The sequence below is a fragment of the Loxodonta africana genome, chromosome 20 (assembly GCF_030014295.1).
Source record: "Loxodonta africana isolate mLoxAfr1 chromosome 20, mLoxAfr1.hap2, whole genome shotgun sequence".
NCBI classification, from domain to species: Eukaryota; Metazoa; Chordata; class Mammalia; order Proboscidea; family Elephantidae; genus Loxodonta; species Loxodonta africana.
In genome coordinates, this window is record NC_087361.1 from 16,561,940 (window position 1) to 16,586,305 (window position 24,366).

At 41.1% G+C, this 24,366-nt stretch overlaps 1 protein-coding gene across 1 annotated transcript in view; it reads left to right on the top strand.

Moving 5' to 3' along the window:
• Window positions 1-24,366, top strand: part of GABRR3 (gamma-aminobutyric acid type A receptor subunit rho3) — a 96,165-nt gene that overhangs the window by 50,242 nt on the left and 21,557 nt on the right. The window contains 3 exon segments of the mRNA XM_064273480.1: window positions 9,237-9,296; window positions 11,012-11,034; window positions 11,747-11,887. Coding sequence (XP_064129550.1) covers window positions 9,237-9,296; window positions 11,012-11,034; window positions 11,747-11,887 — 224 coding nt within the window.

The window sequence follows — 24,366 nt, forward strand, 5'->3', positions numbered from 1 at the left end:
TGTGGCATTACCTACTTAGTCATGGTGTCCCTAGGAATGAAACAGATAGGAAATCTACTAAGTATTTACTTGATCTGAACAAGTGGAAGAATTCTAGGTCAAGTGAATCTCCAGAATAGAATTACAGCCCCTCAATCAATTACCAGTCTTGAGTGAGTTTAGAGACTCACAACCCCTTGATTCAAGGGGAGGTCTGGTCCCCTTGAGGAAGAACTCCAATACACTGCCAAAATCTTATGCTGTTGATCTGTCTCCCAGCCTTCCCCAAAGAGATCTACAGTCTTTTACGAGAGTAACTGTTCCCTGGGGAAAAGCAAATAATCAGATTTTTTGAGGATTCCTCGATACTGACTCTGAACCGACGCTAATTCCAGGAGACCCAAAACATCACTGTGGCCCACCAGCCAGAACAGGGGCATATGGAGGTCAGGTTATTAATGGAGTCTTAGCTCATCTCAATCTCACAGTAGGTCCACTGGGTCCCTGAACCCATCCTGAAGTAATTTCTCCAGTTTCAGAATGCATAATTGGAATAGATATACTCAACAACTGGCAGAACTGCAACTTTGGATCCCTGACAAATGGAATAAGAGTTCTTATGGTAGGAAAAGCCAAGTGGAAGCCATTAGAACTGCCCCTACCTAGGACAATAGTACACTAAAAGCAATACCACGTTCCTGGAGGGGTTGCAGAGACTACTGCCACCATCAAAGAGTTGAAGGATGCAGGGGTGGTGATTCCCATCACATTCCCATTTAACTCAGCTATTTGGCGTGTGCAAAAAACATGGATCTTGGAGAATGACAGTAGATTATTGAAAACTTAACCAGATGATAACTCCAATTGCAGCTGCTGTTCCAGATGTAGTTTCATTGCTTGAGCAAATTAATAAATCTGCTGGTACCTGGTATGCAGCTACTGATCTGGCTAATGGCTTTTTCTCCATACCTGTTTTGAAGGACCATAAGAAGAGGTTTGCCTTTAGCTGGCAAGGCCAGCAATACACTTTCAATTGCCTACCTCAGAGCTACATCAACTCTCCAGCCCTATGCCATAATTTAGTCCACAGGGAACTTAATAGCTTTTCCCTTCCACAAGATGTCACATTAGCCCATTACATTGATGCGTTATACTGATTGGGCCTAGTAAGGAAGAAGTGTCAATGATTCTGGACTTACTGGTAAAACATTTAGGTACTAGAGGGTGGGAAATTAATCCCATAAAAATTCAGGCTCCTTCCACCTCAGTGAAATTTTGGGGGCCCAGTGGTGTGGACATGTCGACATATTCCTTCTGAATAGAAGGAAAAGTTATTGTATCTGGCTCCTCCCACAACTAAAAAGGAGGCACCACACCTAGTCAGTCTCTTTGGATTTTGTGGGCAACATAATCCTTATCTGGGTGTGCAACTCTGGCCTATTTATCAAGTGACTCACAAAGCTGCTAGTTTTGAGTGGGGCCCAGAGTGAGAGAAGGCTCTGCAACAGGTTAAGGCTGCTGTGCAAGCCACTCTGCCACTTGGGCCATACGATGGCTGATCCAATTGTGCTTGAAGTGTCCGTGGCAGATAGAGATGCTGTTTAGAGTCTTTGGCAGGCCCCTACTTGTGAATCACAGCACACACCCTTAGGATTTTGGAGCAAAGGCCTGCCATTCTCCTTTTGAGAAACATCTTTTGGCTTGTGTTTTGGTCATCTAGTGCTGCTATAACAGAGATATCAAAAGTGGATGGAATTAACAAAAGGAAGTTTATTCTCCCACAGTCCAGTAGAAGTCCAAATTCAGGGCGCTGGCTCCAGGGAAAGGTCTTCCTCTTCCATTGGCTCTGGAGGAAGGTCCTTGTGATCAGCCTTCCCTCTGTCTGGGAGCACCTCAGCACAGGAACCTCAGACTCAAAGGATGCACTCTGCTCCCAGCACTGTTTTCTTGGTGGTATGAGGTCCCCATTTCTCTCTACTCACTTCTCTCTTTTATATCTCAGAAGAGATTGGCTTAAGACACTATCTAGTCTTGTAGATCTCATCAATACAGCTGCCACTAATCCATCTCATTACATCTTAGTGACAGGATTTATAACCCATAGGAAAATCACATCAGATGACAAAATGGCAGACAATTATACAATACTGGGAATCATGACTCAAAGCCAAGCTGACAGATATTTTGGGGGGACACAATTCAACCCATGACAGCTTGCTACTGGGCCTTAGTAAAGACTGAACACTTAACCATGTGACATGAAGCCACCATGCAGCCTGAGCTTCTCATTGTGAACTGGGTGTTATCTGACCCAAAGATTCATAAAGTTGGTTGTGCACAACAGCACCCCATTATTAAATAGAAGTGGTATATACTAGATCAGGCTTAAGCAGGACCTAAAGGCACAAGTAAGTTACATGAGAAAGTGGCCCAAATGCTCATGGTCTCCACTCCTGTCACATTATCTTCTGTCTCCCCAGCTGTACCTATGACTTCAAAGAGACTTCCTTACGATCAGTTGACTGAAGAAGAAAAAACTTATGCCTGGTTTACAGATGGTTCCGCAAAATATGCAGGTACCACTCGAAAGTCAACAGCAGCAGCACTACAGGCCCTTTCTGAGACTTCCCTGAAGGACAGGAGAAGGGAAAACCTCTCAATGAGCAGAACTTTGAACAGTGCACCTGGTTGTTACTTTGCTTGGAAGGAGAAATGGCCAGATGTGCGACTGTATACCTATTCATGATTGAGGCCAACGGTGTGGCAGGATGGTCAGGGGCATGGAAGGAACATGATCGGAAAATTGAAGATAAGGATTTATGGGGAAGAGGTATGTGGATAGACCTCTCTGAATGGGCCAAAGAAGTGAAGATATGTGTGTCTTATGTGAATGCTCACCAAAGGGTGACCTCAGCAATCAAGTGGATAGGATGACAAGTTCTGTGGAAACCACTCATGCTCTTTCCCCAGCTACTCCCGTAATTGATCAATGAGCTCATGAACAAAGTGCCCCTGGTGGCAGGGATGGAGGCTATGCATGGGCCCAGCAACATGAACTTCCCCTCACGAAGGCTGACTTTGCTACAGCCTCTGTGGAATCTCCAATCTGCCAGCAGCAGAGACCAACACTGAATCCCCAATATAGCACCATCCCTCGAAGTGATCAGCCAGCAACCTGGTGGCAAGTTGATTACATTGGACCACTTCCATCACGGAAAGGGCAACACTTTTTCCTTACTGGAATAGACACTTACTGTGGATATGGATTTGCCTTCCCTGCATGCAATGCTTCTACCAAAACTACCATTCATGGACTCACAGAATGCCTTATCCACCGACATGGTATTCAACACAGCACTGTCTCAGATCAAGGGACTCACTTCACAGCAAACTAAGTGAGGCATCTGAAATGTACCACATTTTCTTTTCGTCTAATGAATCCTATGCATGCTGAATGGCTAATCATAGACAATTCCAAAAAATGTTTGGTGAATCCAAGCAATTCAGTTTTTTTTTTCCATGTCTTAGAAATCCCTGAAAGATTCTTTAGAAAGCTGAAAAATGAACCTCCAAAAGATACCCATGTTCTAATTCACGGATTAGCACACAAAATAAAGGCTATTATCTGTGAGTACAGTGCTCTATTAAAAAAAAAAAAAAAGCTATAGGAGACCAAAAGGTCAGCAATTACTTTAAAGCAAAGATGAGAAGATAAGGGGTCAGGGAAACTAGAGTACCAGAAATGGAACAAATAGAACTTAATGAAAAAGAATGTTGATTTATTATAAAAAATGTAACTAATGTCACTGAACAAATTCTATAGAAATTGTCAAATGGGAACATAATTTACTGTGTAAATGTTCAGCAGAAATACAATAAAATATTAAAAGAAAGAGAGAGAGAGAAGCAGAGAGAGATTTAACACACACAGAAGGGGAGAAGGCAATGTGCCCACAGAGGCAGAAAGTGGAGTGATGCAGCCACAAGTCATGGAATTCCAGCATCCACCATAACCTGGAAGAGACAAGGAACAGATTCTTTCCTAGAACTTCTGGAGGGAGCATGATCCTGCCAACACATTGATTTAGACCCAATGATACTGATTTCAGACTTCTGGCCTCCAGAACTGTAGGAAAAGAAAATTTCTGTTGTTTTAAGCCACCAAGTTTGTGGTAATTTGTTACAGTAGCAATAGGGAACTAACACAGATTCTTTTTCGTTCGTTAATAATACCTTGCTTATCTTGAGTGGAGGCTGCACTCACAACCAACAATCTACTGAGGGAACTATGATAGCAACAAGGCAGACCTTCATGGGAGCATGACACCCCCTCCCCCATTTGATAATTGTTCGTTGCCAGGCTGTTGCAAACTGCTACAAAAGGCCTCTGCAGTGGAGTCTGCTCCCATAGTTAGCACTCTGCCTCCCTGTGTGCCCCATGACTCAGACCTCTGAAACCAAAAGGACAGGCCTTCCTGGGGATCGTTTGGGTCTGTTTGCTCCCCATTATTATCAGTGCTGAGGACTGCAGGCATCTTGAATGGAGGCTACACCCACAGCCAACATATTACAGGGTGGGCTCTGATAGCAACAAGGCAGACCTCCCTGGGAGTCCATTTGGAGTGTGACTATCCCTCCCCCAATTAGTAGCCATCAGCTGCTGGACTGACACAAACTTCTGCAGAAGATTCCCTAGAGTGGAATCAGGAGGTAGGTCACCTAAGTATACATTGCTCACCTAACCACACAGGGCTACTTGGGCTCTGAAACCAACAAGACAGATCTCTTAGAGATCCTTCTGCGAAATGCCAGTGCTTCCTCCTCCTGAAACAGAGGAAAGTCTGCTTCTGCTTTCCCTGAATGCCCACTCAGATATAAGCAGTTCCCAGAGAGCATGGAAAGAAACCTCAGACAAAATCGGAGGGTAAAACCCTGTTCCAAAGGAACTTACTGGGTGTAGGTTTTCTGACTAAAGCATGACTGTAGAAACAGTGAAGGGAAGGGAGTAATAACCAGAGAGAGAGGGGACTGCTCTCCCTGCTGGACAGGTTAATTAGCACATGATATCTTGCCTGAGTGGCCACACAGACAGGTGAATAGACTGACCACAGCATGTTCTCTGGTATGTTTGGGAGAGGTTGAAAGTCAAAAAATGAAAAATGGATCTTTCAAATCCCAAATAAACAAATGAGGGAGATGGAGCTATCACAGAGAGTCCTCTTCACTTTCAGCAAGCAAGGTTGTGTCATCTGCATAACACAGGTTGTTAATGAGTCTTCCTCCTATCCTGATAACCCCATTCTTCTTTATAAAGTCCAGCCTCTCAGAATATTTGCTCAGCATACAGATTTAATAAAAAAAGGCATGGTGAAAGGATACAACCCTGATGCACACCTTTCCTGACTTTAAAAAACCATGCAGTATCCCCTTCTTCTGTTTGAATGAATGCCTTTTGATCCATGTACAGATTCCTGATGAGCACAATTAAGTGTTCTGGAATTTCCGTTCTCCACAATGTTATCCATAATTTGTTATGATCCACACAGTTGAATGCCTTAGTATAGTGAATAAAACACAGGTAAACATCTTTCTGGTAGTCTCTGCTTTCAGCCAGGATCCATCTGACATCAGCAATGATATCCCTCATTCCACGTCCTCTTCAAATTCCAGCTTGAATTTCTGGCATTTCCCTGTCGATATATTGCTGCAGCCAGTTCTGAATGATCTTCGGCAAAATTTTGCTTGCTTCTGATATAAATGATATTGCTTGATAATTTCCACGTTAGGTTGGATCACCTTTCTTGGGAATAGGTGTCAATATCGATCTCTTCCAGTCAGTTGTCCAGGTAGCCGTCTTCCAAATTTCTTGGTATAGATGAGTGCGCACTTCCAGTGCTGCAATCGTTCTTTGAGACATCTCAACTAGTATCCCATCAATTCCTAGAGCCTTGTTTTTAGCCAATGCCTTCAGTGCAGCTTGGACTTCTTCCTTCAGTACCATTGGTTCCTGATCATATGTTACTTCCTGAAATGGTTAAAAGTTGACCAATTCTTTTTGGTATAATGACTGTGTATTCCTTCAATCTTCTTTTGATATTTCCTCCCTCTTTTGATATTTCCCCATAGAATCCTTCAATATCGCAACTCGAGGTTTGAATTTTTTCTTCAGTTTTTTAGCTTGAAAAATGCTGAGCCTGTTCTTCCCTTTTGGTGTTTTATCTCCAGGTCTTTGAACATGTCATCATAATGCTTTACTTGGTCTTCTTGAGCCACCCTTTGAAATCTTCAGTTCTTTTACTTCATTATTTTTTCCTTTTGCTTTAGCTACTTGATATTCAAGAGCAAGTTTCAGGGTCTCTTCTGACATCCATTTACATCTTTTCTTTCTCTCCTGTCTTTTTGATGATCTCTTACTTCCTCCATGTATGATGACCTTGATGTCATTCCACAACTCATCTGGTCTTCAGTCATTAGTGTTCGTTGTGTCAAATTTATTCTTGAGATGGTCTCTAAATTCAGGTGGGATATACTCAAGGTTGTACTTTTGCTCTTGTGGACTTATTCCAATTTTCTTCAGTTTTAACTTAAACTTGCATATGAGTAATTGAGGGTCTGATCCAAAGTGGGCCCCTGGCCTTGTTCTGACTGATGACATTGAGCTTTTCCATCATCTCTTTCCACAGATGTAGTCAATTTGATTTCTGTGTATTCCATCTGGCGAGGTCCATGTATATAGTTGCCATTAACATTGGTGAAAAAAGGTATTTGCAGTGAAGAAGTCATTGCTGTTGCAAAATTCTATTATGCAATTTCCTCATCATGTCTATCACCAAGGTCATAGTTTCTGACTACTGATCCTTCTTCTTTGTTTCCAACTTTCACATTCCAATAACCAGTAATTATCAGTGCATCCTGATTGCATGTATGATCAATTTTGGACTGTAGAAGTTGGTAAAAATCTTCCATTTCTTCAAATTTGCCCAAATTTGGTTGGTGTATAAGTTTGAATAGTCATATTAACTGCTCTTCCTTGTAGGCTTATGGATATTATCCTATCACTGATAGCTTTGTATTTCAGGATAGATCTTGACATGTTCTTTTTGATGATGAATGCAATGCCATTCCTCTTCAAGTTGTCATTCCTGGCATAGTAGACCATATGATTGTCTGATTCAAAATGACCAATACCAGTCCATTTCATCTCACTGATACTTAGGATATTGATCTTTATGTGTTCCATTTAATTTTTGATGATTTCCAATTTTCTGAGATTCATACTTCATGCATTCCAGGTTCTGATTATTAATGGATGTTTGCAGTTGTTTCTTCTCATTTTGAGTTGTGCCACATGAGCAAATGAAGGTCCCGAAAGCTTGACTCCATCCACTTCATTAAGGTCAACTCTACTTCGAGGCAGCAGCTCTTCCCCAGTCATATTTTGAGTACCTTCCAACCTGAGGGACTCATCTTCTGGCACTATATCAGACAATGTTTCACTGTTATTCATAACGTTTTCACTGGCTAATTCTTTTTAGAAGTAGACTGTGAGTCCTTCTTCCTAGTCTGTCTTAGTCTGGAAGCTCAGCTGAAACCTGACCGCCATGGGTGATCCTGCTGGCACTTGAATACTGGTGCATAGCTTCCAGCATCACAGCCACACACAAGCTCCCACAGTACAACAAACTGACAGACGCATGGGGGAGTCTATGCTAGCAATGTGATTTTGATGAGGGCGTTGGGCCACATGGTATCAACTTGACCTCTTGAGAGGCTGGAGACTAAGGTCATCATGCAACCTACAAGATTAGCCCCCCAATTAAAACCCTAGGTGAGCTTCCCTGGTTGGCAATACTCCATGTGTGTTGTCACACATCATTGCTGGGGGAATTAAGTGCTGTCTACATGATTACCATGGGAGAGAACATTGGAAATTTGTACCTGGTGTCTCTTGTCCTATGTGCCTTTTTCTATTGCTGATTTGAATCTGTTACCTTTTGCTGTAATATATCGAGACCATGATTATAACAGTTTTGCTGAGTTCTGTGAGTCTTTGTAGGGAATCATTGCACTCGAAGATGGTTTTGGGGAACTTTGAATACAGGGAAACTTAATTTTTTTAATCTGCATAGCTATTCCAGCTTATAGCAGAGCCAGTCCAAGCCCAGAACCAGGTGATCTGATACCACCTAGCCATCTAACCTCTTTGGGCATTAGTTTCTTCATGTATAATGTGAAGGAGGTGAGCTCAAGAACCTCAGAAGTCCCTTCCAGCTATAAAGCACTGGGAATACACCAACATGAGTACGTTTTGTGACACAAGGTCATCTAGACACATTTCTGGCTTGGTGTTTTGCTATATGACTATTGACAGCAGAATTCAGCCCACAGAAGATAAATAGGTTTTGCTTCTCTGATTAACTCAGGGGCACCAGGCTAGGAGCATCTCTTGCTTTTGTTTTTTGCAGATTGCTCAAGGGCCTTTTATGAACTTCTGATCTGCTATTGTGGGTACCAAAGTTTCTACTTTGAGGCAGTATCACACTATAGCAGTCTCTGCCTGAAGCCAGGAAAATGTAGGAGAATATAGAAATTTGAAAAAATAGTCCTCATCAGTATGCAAACCTTTGACATAATAGCACTTGAATTATGTATTGTGCACGTAGATATATAACTAAAAATGCTCTGGGTTTTCTCCTCACTGCTGGAAAGGGATTTCCCTCTGGTAAACTTACCTTGTGAGGGAAACCTTTAACCAAAGGTTTTTATTAACACCATCCCAGCCCTGTATTATTATTAAAAACTGTTTAAATTTTGATATTGCAAAAAAGCAGATCCAAATACTTAAATTTATTTAAAAGCTTTCTCATTTTGAGCTGTATTTTTTCTGAAGCATCAGAGCCAGAAAATACAGAGGGTGCTCACCAGGAAGTGGTGAGATCAGAAGCAATTATTAGAGCTGGAATTCATTCATTAAGCCTGTGTCTTAAGGAAATCACCCACCTTTCTGGATTTGCTTATTGTTGTTGTGTGTGGTTCTGTGGTTGAGTTGATTCCGACTCATAGTGACCTTATAAATAAATCTACTGGTTAAAGGGTTTGCTTGATTATATGTTATTTGAATGGAAGATGGTAAAGCCTATTTTGCATCCTTGAAAAGTACTCGAAACAAGAAAGTAAAGAAAAGCTTCAAAGTTGCATGTTTATTTGGCCATATGGTTAAATGATCTCCCATTTTCTTTTTCTCATGCTTTTTATAGAATAATAGTTTCAGCCATGTGCTCTATGGATTTTAGCAGGTTTCCTCTTGGCACTCAAAAGTATCCCCTTGAAAAGATTAGCCCAAAGGACTGAAGGATCACATCTTCCACAGCCTCCACCAGACTGAATCTAGCACAACTAGATGCTCCTTGGCGACCACCATTGACTGTTCCGACAGGGATCATAATAACGGGTCCTGGACAGAGCTGGAGAAAAATGTAGAACAAAATTCTCACTCACAAAAAAAGACCAGGCTTCCTGGCCTGACAGAGACTGGAGAAATTCTAAGAGTATGGCCCCTGGACACCTTTTTAGCTCAGTAATGAAGTCATTCCCAAGGTTCACCCTTCAGCCAAAGATTAGACAGGCCCATAAAACAAAACAAGACTAAAGGGGCACAACAGCCCAGGGAAAAGGACTAAAAGGCAGGAGGGAACAGAAAAGCTGGTAATAGGGAACCAAGGTCGAGAAGGGAGAGTGTTGACATGTTGTGGGGTTGTTAACCAATGTCATAAAACAGTATGTGTACTAACTGATGAGAAACTAGTCAGTTCTGTAAACCTTCATCCAAAGTACAAAAAAAAATTTTTTTAATAAATTTATGGAGAAAGATTAAAAAAAAATTTTTTCCCTTGAAGCCAAAAAGCTGCAAGTCTGACTTCCTGATGGAGTGGGTATACACGATCCCAACGCACCATCACACACTTAGGTGTAAATCAGCATGCTCTGAACAAGCATTGAGAAGTCTTGATAGCAGTGAAATGCATTTATCCAAAACAGCTGATTTTTATTTTTACTAAGAATAATGGAAATTTGTCTTTCAAATGAGAAGATTCAGGGGGAAAAAAAAAAAGCTTTGATAATTATATATTCTGCAGTTTCCACAATGGTTATAAAGAAATAGCTCCATAAAAACGTTGTTGCTGTTGTTACCATAGATGAACACATATTTTCAAAATTCTGAAAGTTCTAGAATTCATATTCCTGTATTTATCATAATCCTCCATTAAAGGTGAAAACCCAGCTTTAGACATAGACCCCCTAATCAAAGCACCATCAAAAGTCATCTGAGCCGGCTCTATATCAAACACTTTAACTCATTAGCTATTATTGATGTGACATCTTAAAAGCTAACTGTAATTTTTCACAATGTATCTAAATGCTGGGGAATCTTAATGGTTGTCTCCTACACAGATGCTCCTCCCCAACTTCATCGGAAACTTTCTATACCACTGTCTTAATTATCTAGTTCTGCTATAACAGATATACAACAAGTGGATGACTTTAACAAATAAATTTATTTTCTTACAGTTTAAGAGGCTGGAAGTCCAAATTCAGGGTGCTGGCTGTGGGAGAAGGCTTTTTCTCTCTCTGTCTGCTCTGGGCGAAGGTCCTTATCGCTTTCCAGCTTCTGCTCCTTCGTTCCTTGGTGATCATGTGGCATATGTCTTCCTCTCTGTTTGTGTTTGCTTGCTTGTTTAATTTGCTCTTCTATATCTCAGAAGAGATGGACTTAAAACATACCCTACGCTAATACTGCCTCATTAACACAACAAAGAAAATCCATTCCCAAATGGAATTATAACCATAGGTATAGGGGTTAGGATTTACAATACATATTTTAGGGGGACACAATTCAATCCATGACAACCACTACTTAATTTTAGGAGAAAATTCTGGATGAGCTAGGCCCATTTTTGGAATTCCATCTAAGAGAGCTACAAAAGTGAAGACACTTAAAAACCTGGACCAGGCCCATGACTGTAAGGCCAAGTTGTGGCATCACTTTAAGGTCTGGCTGAAGAGACCTGTAAGTCAGAGAATGCACATAGATTTGGGAGCAGCTATTTAGATAGTTTTAACTCATTATGCAAGCATATGAAAAGCTTCCATACTGCATCTGTCATTGGGGTCTAACTAATGGAGTTTTTTGTGTGTGTGTGTGGAAGATGTGGGTATTATCAGTCTCTCAGCAAACATTTTTGTTCAGTACCTACTGTATACATGTCATTGGGCCAGGCACTGGGGACATAGAACTATATAAAACATGACTACCACCCATCTGTCAGTTTGTCATATTGTGGTGGCTTTTGTGTTTCTATGATACTGAAAGTTATGTCACTGGTATTTCAAATACCAGCAGGATCATGAAGATGGATAACTTTAAGAGGAACTTCTAGACTAAGACAGACTAGGAAGAAAGGCCTGGCAAACTACTTCTGAAAATTAGCCAATGAAAACCTTGTGGGCCACAACAGAGTATTGTTCATATAGTGCTGGAAGATGAACCCCTAGGATGAAAGGCACTATGATGAAAGGCACTATACAGTGGCCACAAAAATGGACCCAAACATGCCAACAATCATGAAGATGGTACAGAACTAGGCAAAGTTTCATTCTGTTATACATAAGGTTGCCATGAGTTGGAGCCAACTTGACAACTAACAAACAACAACATAGACTTCATAGAGTTTACCATTCAGTTACAAGAATATTTTTCTTGTTTTAGGTGGCTACAGTGAGGAAGATCTAATGCTGTACTGAAAACATGGAAACCAGTCCCTAAACACCAATGACCATTTTTCCTTTTCTCAGTTCTTCGTTGAGGAGTTCAGTGCATCCAGTGGATTGACTTTCTATAGCAGCACAGGTACAGCATTTTCTGTGGCCCGTTCATCAGCAAGGACCCCTGGTGGCACAATGGTTAGGTGATCAGCTGCTAACTGAAAGGCTGGTGGTTCGAGCCCACCAGCTGCTCTGCAGGAGAAAGATGAAGCAGTAGGCTCCTGTAAAACTTACAGCTTTTGAAACTGTGGGGCAGCTCTACCCTGTCCTATAAGGTCTCTATGAGTTGGAATTGACTCCACAGCAATGAGTTTGGTTTGATTTTTATTCATCGGCATTGATTGGGGATCTACTGTGCAAACCACCACATTGTGTAAAAACACCTGAATCCTAACAAGTGACCCATTTGTCCAATAACATACTATATCATCCCTCTCCTTTTACAGGCAGCCACCTTCCAAATACCTCATCTCTCTCCTTTTCATGGAATTGATTCTAACTAGAAGCCCTGCTTCCACTGTTGGCCCCTCCAGTCTGCTCCCCATAGAACAGATAGATGATCATTTGAAAACATAAAGATCGCAATTCTCTCCTGCTCAAAACTCTCAATGGGTTTTCCATCACACTTAGAACAAATAGATCTAGTCCCTTCCTAATGCTCTGACCTCACCTAGAGCCACTGCCCCCATCACCGCATCCTGTCCCCCTATACTGGCCTTCTTGTTTGTCCTCAAATACACCCAACTCTGTCCTTTCTCAGGGTCTCTGTTTTGGCTTTTCCTCCGTCTGCCTGAAATGTTCCTCCAGGTCTTCTAAAGGCCAGTTTCTTCACTTCATTCAGGGCTTTGTTCAAAAATCTCCTCAAAAGGGCCTTTCTAAACATGATAACTAAAATAGGCCTCCTCCCTCGCCATTCCTTATCTCTATTTGTCATCAGGGTACCTTGCATTACCTGTTATCATATTTTGTTGGTTACTTTATTGTCAGCGTGCCTCACTAGAACGGGGGTAGGGAATCTGTCTGTCTTGTCTACCACTTCTTCTCCTGACCTGGAACATGCCTACTGTGTGATAGGTGCTCAATAAATAATCAGCTGAATGAATCAATTCACAAAGTGCATTGTTGCTCCAAATAGAAAATCCATTTAAAATTGGGTTTATATTTTATACTCGTTACTATGCTGCATTTGTCATGAAAAGAATATTTCAAGATCTATCCTGAAGTAAAACGCTGTTAGTGATAGGAAAATACCCATACGCCTACAAGGAATGCCAGTTAATACAACTACTTTTCAAATTTACACACTAATCACTAATGCCAAAGATGAGGTATTGAAGATTTTTACCAACTTTTGCAGTCTGAAATTGATCAGACAGGCAATCAAGAATTGCTAATTACTGGTGATTTTAATGTGAAAGTTGGAAACGAAGAAGGATTGGTAGTTAGAAACTATGGCCTTGGTGACAGAAATGATGCCAGAGATTGCATGACAGAATTTTGAAAGACCAACAACTTCTTCATTGCAAATACCCTTCTCAATGACATAAAAAGCAACTATACACTTGGACCTCACCAGATGGAATCTACAGGAATAAATCGACTACATCTGTGGAAACAGACAACGGAAAAGCTCACTATCATCAGTCAGAACAAGGCCAAGGGCTGATGGTGGAACAGACCATCGATTATTCATGTGTGAGTTCAAGCTGAAGCTGAAGAAGATTAAAAGCATCAATTACTCATATGTAAGCTCAAGTTGAAGCTGAAGAAAATTAAAATGAATTCATGAGATCCAAAATACAACCTTGAGTGTATCCCACTTGAATTTAGAGACCATCTCAAGAACAGATTTAATGCACTGAGCACTAATAACCAAAGACCAGATAAGTTGTGAGATGACATCAAGGACATCATACATGATGAAACCAAAACATCATTAAAAAGGCAGGAAAGAAAGAAAAGACCAAAATGGATGTCAGAAGAGACTCTGAAACTTGCTTTAAAGGTAGGGTAACTAAAGCAAATAGAAGAAATGATGAAGTAAAAGAACTGAACAGAAGATTTCAAAGGGTGGCTAGAAAAGACAAACTAAAGTATTACGATGAAATGCGCAAACCTGGAGTTAGAAAACCAAGAGGGGAGAATACACTTGGCATTTTTCAAGCTGAAAGAACCAAAGAAAAACTTCAAGCGTCAAGTTGCAATTTTGAAGAATTCTATGGCCAAAATATTGAATGATGCAGGTAGCATCAAAAGATGGAAGAAATGCACAGAGTCACTATACCAAAAAGAATTGGTCGATGTTCAACCTTTTCAGGAGGTAGCTCATGATCAAGAACCAATGGTGTTGAAGGAAGAAGTCCAAGCTGTACCAAAGGCACTGGCAAAAAACAAGTGATTGATGGAATTGATAGACTACCAGTTAAGGTGTTTCAACAAATGGATGCAACACTCGAGGTGCTCACTTGTCTATGCCAGGGAATATGGAAGACAGCTTCCTAGCCAACTGACTGGAAGACATCCATATTTATGCCTATTCCCAAGAAAGGTGATCCAACCAAATGTGGAAATTATAGAAAAACATCATTAAAATCACACACAAGCAAAATTTTGCTGAAGATCATTCAAAAATGGCTGCAGCAGCATATTGACAGGGAACTGCCATAAATTCAGGCCAGTTTCAGAAGAGGACGTGGAACCAGGGATATCATTGCTGATGTCAGATGGCTCCTGGCTGAAAGCAGAGAATACCAGAAGGATGTTTACCTGTGTTTTATTGACTATGCAAAGGCATTCAACTGTGTGGATCATAACAAATTATGGATAACCTTGCAAAGAATGGGAATTCCAGAACACTACACAAAGACAAACAACCCAATTTAAAAAAGGACAAAGGATATGAACAGACACTTCACTAAAGAAGACATTCAGAGAGCTAACAGATACATGAGGAAATGTTCACGATCATTAGCCATTAGAGAAATGCAAATCAAAACTACAAGGAGATTCCATCTCACTCCAACAAGGCTGGCATTAATAAAAAAAAAACACAAAATAATAAATGTTGGAGAGTTTGGAACACATATACACTGCTGGTGGGAATGTAAAATGGTACAATGACTTTGGAAATCGAATTGTCACTTCCTTAAAAAACTAGAAATAGAACTACCATAGAATCCTGCAATCCCACTCCTTGGAATATATGCTAGAGAAATAAAAGCCTTTACATGAACAGATACATGCACACCCATGTTCACTGCAGCACTGTTTACAATAGCAAAAAGATGGAAGCAACCAAGGTGCCCATCAACGGACAAATGGTTAAATAAATTATGGTATATTCACACAATGGAATACTACGCATCAATAAAAAAAAACAATAATGAATCCATGAAAACATTTCATAAAATGGAGGAATCTGGAAAGCATTATGCTGAGTGAAATTAGTCAGTTGCATAAGGACAAATATTTTATGAGACCAGTATTATAAGAACTTGATAAATAGTTTAAACAGAGAAGAAAATATTCTTTGATGGTTGCAAGAGTGGGGAGGGAAGGAGGGAAAGGGGTTTTCACTTATTTGATGGTAGATAAGAACTATTTTAGGAGAAAGGAAAGACAACACACAATACAGGCAAGGTCAGCACAACTGGCCTAAACCAAAACCAAAGAAGTTTCCTGAATAAACTGAATTCTTTGAAGGCCAGCGTAGCAGGGGCAGGGGTTTGGGGACCATGGTTTCTGGGGACATCTAAGTCAATTGGCATAATAAAATCAATTAAGAAAACATTCTGCCTCCCAGTTTGGAAAGTGTTGTGTGGGGTCTTAAACGCTAGCAAGTGACCATCTAAGATGCATCAATAGGCCTCAATCCACCTGGAGCAAAGAAGAATGAAGAACACCAAAGACACAAGGTAATTATGAGCCCAAGAGATACAGCCACATAAACCAGAGACTGTACCAGCATGTGTGTCAGTTTGTCATACTGTGGGGCTTGCATATGGCTGTGATGCTGGAAGCTATGCCACCGGTATTCAGATACCAGCAGGGACACCCATGGAGGACAGGTTTCAGCTGAGCTTCTAGACTAAGACAGACTAGGAAGAAGGACCTGGCAGTCTACTTCTGAAAAGCATTGGCCAGTGAAACCTTATGAATACCAGCAGAACATTGCCTGATATAGTGCTGGAAGATGAGCCCCTCAGGTTGGAAGGCACTCAAAAGATGACTGGGGAAGAGCTGCCTCCTCAAAGTAGAGTCGACCTTAATGGCGTGGATGGAGTAAAGCTTTTGGGACCTTCATTTGCTGATGTGGCATGACTCAAAATGAGAAGAAACAGCTGCAAACATCCATTAATAATTGGAACCTGGAGTGTACTAAGTATGAATCTAGGAAAATTGAAAATCATCAAAAATAAAATGGAACACATCAACATCGATATCCTAGGCATTAGTGAGCTGAAATGGACTGGTACTGGCCATTTTGAATCAGACAAACATATAGTCTACTATGCTGGGAATGACAACTTGAAGAGAAATGGTGTTGCGTTCATTGTCAAAAAGAACGTTGGGAGATCTACCCTGAAGTACAACGATGTCAGTGATAGGATAATATCCATACACCTACAAGGAAGACTAGTTAATACAACTATTATTCAAATTTACACACCAACCACTAGAGCCAAAGATGAAGAAATAGAAGATTTTTATCAGCTTCTGCAGTCTGAAATTGATCGAACGTGCAATCAAGATGCATTGATAATTACTGGCAATTGGAATGAGAAAGTTGGAAACTATGGCCTTGGTGATAGAAACAATGCCGGAGATCGAATGCAAGACCAACGACTTCTTCATTGGAAACCTTCTTTCACCAACATAAACAGCAACTATGCACGTGGACTTTGCCAGATGGAACACACAGAAATCAAATTGACTACATCTGTGGGAAGAGAAGATGGAAAAGCTCAGTATCACCAGTCAGAACAAGGCCAGGGGCCGACTGTGGAACAGACCATCAATTACTCATATGCAAGTTCAAGCTGAAACGGAAGAAAATCAGAGCAAGCCCACAAGAGCCAAAATATGACCTTGAGTATATCCCACCTGAATTTAGAGACCATCTCAAGAATAGATTTGATGCATTGAACATAGTGACCAAAAAATGGATGAGTTGTGGAATGACATCAAGGGCATCATCCATGAAGAAAGCAAGAGGTCACTGAAAAGACAGGACAGAAAGAAAAGACCAAGATAGATGTCAGAGGAGACTCTGAAACTTGCTGTCAAACATCGAGCAGCTAAAGCAAAAGGAAGAATTGATGAAGTAAAAGAACTGAACAAAAGATTCCAAAGGGCATCTCAAGAAGACAAAATAAAGTGTTATAATGACATGTGCAGAGAGCTGGAGATGGAAAACCAAAAGGGAAGAACACACTCAGTGTTTCTCAAGCTGAAAGAACTGAAGAAAAAATTCAAGCCTTGAGTTGCAATAGTGAAGGATTCTACGGGGAAAATATTAAATGACACAGGAAGCATCAAAAGAAGATGGAAGGAATACACAGAGTCATTATACCAAAAAGAATTAGTAGATGTTCAACCATTTCAAGAGGTGGCATATGATCAGGAACCAATGGTACTGAAGGAAGAAGTCCAAGAAGCTCTGAAGGCATTGGCAAAAAACATGGCTCCAGGAATCGATGGAATATCAATTGAGATGTTTCAACAAACATATGCAGCGCTAGACGTGCTCACTCGTCTATGCCAAGAAATATGGATGACAGCTTCCTGGCCAACTGACTGAAAGACATCCATATTTATGCCTATTCCCAAGAAAGGTGACCCAACTGAATGTGGAAATTATAGAACAATCTCATTAATATCACACACAAGTAAAATTTTGCTGAAGATCATTCAAAAATGGCTGCAGCAGTATATCGACAGGGAACTGCCAGAAATTCAGGCCAGTTTCAGAGCAGGACGTGGAACCAGGGATATCATTGCTGATGTCCGGTGGATCCTGGATGAAAGCAGAGAATACCAGAAGGATATTTACCTGTGTTTTATTGACTATGCAAAGGCATTCAACTGTGTGGATCATAACAAATTATGGATAACATTGAGAAGAATGGGAATTCCAGAACACTTAGTTGTGCTCATGAGGAACCTTTACATAGATCAAGAGGCAGTTGTTTGGACAGAACAAGGGGTTACTGATTGGTTTAAAGTCAGGAAAGGTATGTGTCAGGGTTGTATTCTTTCACCATACCTATTCAATCTGTATACTGGGCAAATAATCAGAGAAGCTGGACTATATGAAGAAGAACGAGGCATCAGGACTGCAGGAAGACTCATTAACAACCTGCTTTATGCAGATGACACAACCTTCCTTGCTGAAAGTGAAGAGGACTTGAAGCACTTACTAATGAAGATCAAAGACCACAGCCTTCAGTATGGATTGCACCTCAACATAAAGAAAACAAAAAATCCTCACAACTGGACCAATGAGCAACATCATGATAAACAGAGAAAAGATTGAAGTTGTGGAGGATTTCATTTTACTTGGATCTACAATCAACAGCCATGGACGCAGCAGTCAAGAAATCAAAAGACGCGTTGCATTGGGCAAATCTGCTGCAAAAGACCTCTTTAAAGTGCTGAAGAGCGAAGATGTCACCTTGAAGACTAAGGTGCACCTGACCCAAGCCATGGTATTTTCAATCACATCATATGCATGTGAAAGCTGGACAATGAATAAGGAAGACTGAAGAAGAGTTGATGCCCTTGAATTGTGGTGTTGGCGAAGAATATTGAATATACCATGGACTGCCAAAAGAACGAACAAATCTGTCTTGGAAGAAGTGCAGCCAGAATGCTCCTTAGAGGCAAGGATTGCGAGACTGCGTCTTACATACTTTGGACATGTTGTCAGGAGGGATCAGTCCCTGGAGAAGTACATCATGCTTGGCCGAGTACAGGGTCAGGGGAAAACAGGAAGACCCTCAGCGAGGTGGATTGTCACAGTGGCTGCAATAATGAGCTCAAGCATAACAACAATTGTAAGGATGGCGCAGGACCGGGCAGTGTTTCATTCTGTTTTGCATAGGGTCGCTATGAGTCAGAACCGACTCGACGGCACTTAACAACAATAATACATCAGCCTGAGACCAGAAGAACTAGATTGTGCCAGGCTACAACCAATTACTTCCCTGATAGGGAACACAACAGAGAACCCCTGAGGGAGCAGGAGAGCAGTGGGATGCAGACCTCAAATTCTTATAAAAAGACCAGACTTAATGGTCCGACTGAGACTAGAAGGACCCCAGAGGTCATGGTCCCCAGATCTTCTGTTAGCCCAAGACAGGAACCATTCCCAAAGCCAACTCTTCAGACAGGGTTTGGACTGGACTATGGTATAGGAAATGATACTGGTGAAGAGTGAGCTTCTTGAATCAAGTAGACACACGAGACTATGTGGGCAGCTCCTGTCTGGAGGGGAGATGAGAGGGTAGAGGGGGTTAGAAGCTGGCCAAATGGACACAAAAATAGAGAATGGAAGGAAGAAGTGTGCTGTCTCAGTAGGGGGAGAGCAACTAGGAGTATATAAAAAAAAAAAAAAAACCATATAGCAAGGTGTATATAAATTTTTGTATGAGAGACTGACTTGATTTGTAAACTTTCACTTAAAGCACAATAAAAATTAAAAAAAAAAAAAGATTTATAGCCTATGGGGCAGTGCTATACTGTCCTATAGGGTCTCTGAGTCGGAATCAGCTCAATGGCAGTCAGTTTGGTTGGATTCATCAAAAGACACAATAAAATCAAATAACAACCCTAAAAAAAGGAAAAAACATTTCTAATCTCATTGTTGCCAGCATCTCTATATGCCTTTAATTGAAGGAGGTTCTTGGCTTTCACTGGTAAAGAATGACCAGGTGAGGCACGGAGAATTTTCCACAGGAGGAAAGCTTTATTGAAGAGGCTTGCAAGGGGAGGTGAGGAGGGCCAAGGCAATGCTTACCCCCATCTCCTCGAACAAAGAATTTGCATGGGCTTTTAAAGGTTTTTTTTTTTGGCGGGGGGGTTTAGGGAGCATATTCACGGTCATAGGTGGGGTTTTCCAGGAAGTGGCCTGTCTGGATGGGGATTTGTTAACTACAGGGCATGCATGCATGCATACGTAGCAGCTTTCTAAGATGGCTTTAAGAGGGCCTCTGTCTCGGAGGCCTCTGGGATTCAGTGCAGGAGTTATTATGGGCTGTCACGCCTGCACAGTCTCTCTTGTGGCACCGGTTTGATTCCGGTGGCGGGTAATTGCATCAGGCAGAAGTCATCTGTTGGTCCCTTGCAGTTATCTGTGATTGCTCCAGGGAGCAGATCGGGTTGGTCCTTCTGAAAAACGTCTTACAGGGGAGCACATTGTTTTTTCTTTCCTTATGGCACATTCCAGGATGGGGGTGTTGCATTAGCCAAGCACATAGTATTGCAAGCAAGTTGCAAGTTGCAGCTGTTGCAGGGCTCCTTGCCTAGGGGCTCAGTCCTTGTTTCTTCCCTATCTCACCACCTCATAGAGATAAACTCTAATATTATTTTGATTTATTTTTTCTGCTCATTCTTTTGTCTCTCTCTATATAAATAAATAATACAAATAACATTTAAATAAAGGAATGCAAGCAACGAACAATGATAGTTATTGAAGTATAATTCATAGTTTTGTTTTATTTTCATTTTACCATTGTTATGCTGAAATAACTTTGGCACTTGACGAGTTGTGAATAGGATTTTGGAATGTTTAATGCTATTAAAATGTGAGCCTCGTGAAGCATAGAAATCTAAGAGCATTGTTTCCTGCACAGAATATATACAATTTATATAGCAATAATGTTAGCAATGACATTTCTTCATATTTTCAAGCTCAAGTATCCGTTAATATACATCCAGCTAAAGAATGGGTGGAATTTCATTTCCAGATTCTAACGTCACCACTAAACCATTCCATTGGCTCCACTGTCTGTGTCCATGTGTTTGTTAACCTTGTTGAGCCCTACCAAGCAGGTCCAACATTATTTGATTTTATTTTCTTCTAGTCGTGTTTTTCAGTCTGTTCAAAGCCAGACAGAACACTTGGTTGAAAAACTTACTTCTCAGAAAGATGCCTTTAAGTGTTTTAACATGAACTACAAATTCTTAGTATTGAAATATAGTCACATTTTTGAGAAATAGCATTTTGGTTTCTAAGAAAAATGAATAAAAAATAGAAATAAGTTCAAATGTACATGTTTTGTGTGGCATGAGATGGAGAGTAATCTATGTCAAAAACCTAAATGCACAGAGAAACACCAAAAATTAGTGTAACAGAATATATTTACTGTGAGTAGGTAGGATTCAAAGTGAGCAGGATTAACCCAAAGGCACTCCGAAGAGGGGATTCTGAAAGCAGGTTGTATAGAAAGGTGGGTCCGGGCAGGGCAGTCTGCTGAGAAAACAAAAAAAACCCGTTGCCCTCAAGTCGATTCCAACTCATAGTGACCCTGTAGGACAGAGTAGAACTGCCCTATACTGTTTCCAAGGAGCGGCTGGTGGATTCAAACTGCTGACCTTTTGGTTAGCAGCCATAGCTCTTAACCACTGAGCCACCAGATGTGAAAACCAGATTCCAAATCATAGCCACCCTACAGGACAGAGTGGAACTGCCTCATAGGGTTTACTAAGGTGCAGCTGGTGGATTTGAACTGCCAAGTTTTTGGTTAGCAGCTGAGCTCTTAACCACTCTCCAAAGGAACCCAATGCCAAAGGCAAAACAATTTCTGCTAAACTGTTTGCTAGGCTATTGTTTGACTTGAAGGTGACTTCAGAAAAACCGTTCTGTAAAAGGTTCAAAGTTTAAAAGCACACCTAAGGGCAAATGGCCTGGGCAGGTTACCCTAACTCTGTGGATCAGAAATCTGTATTCCAGGGGAATTAAAGTGATTTCTCATCTGTGATGCATTACAATTTTAAAAACCAAGCTACAGAAGAATGCATATAATATAATCCCAGGGAAGCCTATTGAAGAAAAGACCTGGCGATCTCCCCCTGTAAAGATTATAGCTTAGGAAAACTTATAGAGCAGTTCTACCCTTGTCATATAGAGTCACAATGAGTAGGAATTCACTTGATGGCACACAAACAACAACATATGGGTTTTAAATTAACAATGATTACCTCTGAGCAGTGGGTATAAATTGGGAAGACTCTTAATTTTATTTAAACACTTTCATATTTTTGAATTTATTACAACATACACATTTCTTAACAGGAAAGTTTAAAATGGGCTCTAAGGCTAGAAAATATGCATGAGTAAAGCATTTTGGAAGTTGTACTCAAATATCAAATTAATAATCCTATCTGGGTTTGTTCCACCACTCCTTAGGTTTCAGAAAGATCAGTATTTAGAAAGTTATCTTACTTTACAAGTATGCGATAGTCCTGTCTTTCACATTGTCTGTGAATTTTTAAGCATAGTCTCCTGAGAGCCAAATGCAAGTGTTTTTCTCAGATCAGATCCTATTTAAATATACATGCTTCATGAAAAATCATTTTTATTAATTTTTTCTTTATTCCTATCATTACAACTACCACCATAACCACTACACCCAAATCAGCTATAGAAAACATGGTTACAAGAGTCAAAAGTATCGCTGTAGTTATACAGCCTTGGTTTCCATTTTATAGCGGAACCACAGGTTGGCAAATCAAATCCATCAGGTGCTCCTTGGAAACCCTATAACCAAAAAAACCAAACCCAGTGCCGTCGAGTCGATTCCGACTCATACCGACCCTATAGGACAGAGTAGAACTGCCCCATAGAGTTTCCAAGGAGCGCCTGGCAGATTCGAACTGCCAGCCCTTTGGTTCGCAGCCGTAGCACTTAACTACTACGCCACCAGGGTCCTACTCTGTTCTGTAGTGTCCCTATGAGTTGGAATCGACTGGATGGCAAGGGGTTTGGTTTGACAACTAGTCTTTTCTAGCATGATAAGACAAATTTACATTGTTATAGATCAGTTTCTGGCAGGTATTTGCAGTTTGGGTCAGGCTTTTTATGGTTAATATTTAGTTTCCTGTGTAAGAAAAACCTCAAAATCAAAGGTAAGAGGTCTGTTATTAATTTTCCTGTTCAACAGTAGTTAGTAGCTGTTATCATCATCACCACCATTTTCATCAGCACATTTTCTTGATCCTTTCAACATAGACTGGAGACCTAGGATCAACAGGTCATTAAAGGTCAGAGTGCCCAGTTATACAAATCTTCTTTTTTTTTGTATAAATCTTGAGTCTTGTATTGGGACTGACTCTCCAAATATTGCCCCTCTCCTCCGTTTTCCTGACTGCCAACTGTCCAACCCTTTTCTGTCTTTCAGAAGCTTCTTCCCACCACTGTAGTCTGCTGGGAAAGGCAGGTCAGAACCCCCATCACCATGGGGAGGGGCGGCGGGGAGGATTGGTTCAGATTTGAAAACTGATGACACCACATACGCACCAAGAGGGTATGAGGAGATTTATTACTCACATCATGAGGTTTTCTGGAGAGCAGGGTAGGTTCCTAAGCAGGTCTGGAAATGGATTGAGAGGAGAATGGGGAGAGGTGACTGGCTTGGGGTTTTATGGTGGTTGGGGGTGAGGCAGGGTTGAGGATTTGTCTCTTGCCAAGGGCTCGAATGGTTTAAACACCCTCATTAGCACCAACAGAGGGGGTACCTGGGCTTTTTTTTTTTTCTTTTTTTAATCAGTTTGCCCAGATGTGGGACAGGAGAAGCAGGCAAGTAGTGGGGCTTGAAAGCAGTCAACAGTCCAACATTAAAACTGGAATCGGAATGGTTATTATGCTACCCAAACTGGAGCTGCACGTTTTTCCAAGGCAGCACCCCCTTTCCTGGCAGGTAAAGGGGGCTCCTCCCAGCCTGCAGCTCAAGCCACGAGACCACCCCTCGTCGTCTTTTCCCAGCAGAACCACAAGACAGGGCAACATTTCTCCTGCCTTGTTTCTTAAAAGAAAACAACCTTTCTTCAGGAATTTTTGCGTAAAGAAAGATTGCTGTTGCCTAATTTTATTCCAGGATGTAATAATGAACAGAAAATCATATACATCATATACAGTGTCTTTCATTATTAAGGGCTTTTACAGCTTTTCCTTATGTCTTCTAACCTCACAATAATTACACGTGTGAACCTCTAAGTTCGGAGATGCTGTTATTCCCGCTCTACAGCCGTAATCAAAACTTTCAGTTGCACACAGTAATACAGTGGGGCCGTGACACTGTGTATTAGTTCCCTAGGGCCACAACAAAGTGAACGGCTTATAAGAAGAGAAATTTATCGTCTCACAGTTCTGGAAGCTGGTGGCTTGATATCAGTTGTCAGTAGGGCCAAGTTCTCTCTGAAGGCTCTAGGAGGAAGATCCTTTCTTGTCTCTCCCAGCTTTTGGTAACCCCACGTGTTCCTTGGCTTGCAGCTACAGCATAACTCCATGCTCACATGGCCATTTTCCCTCTGTCTTTCCTCAGTGGCTCTTCTTTTTTATAAGGT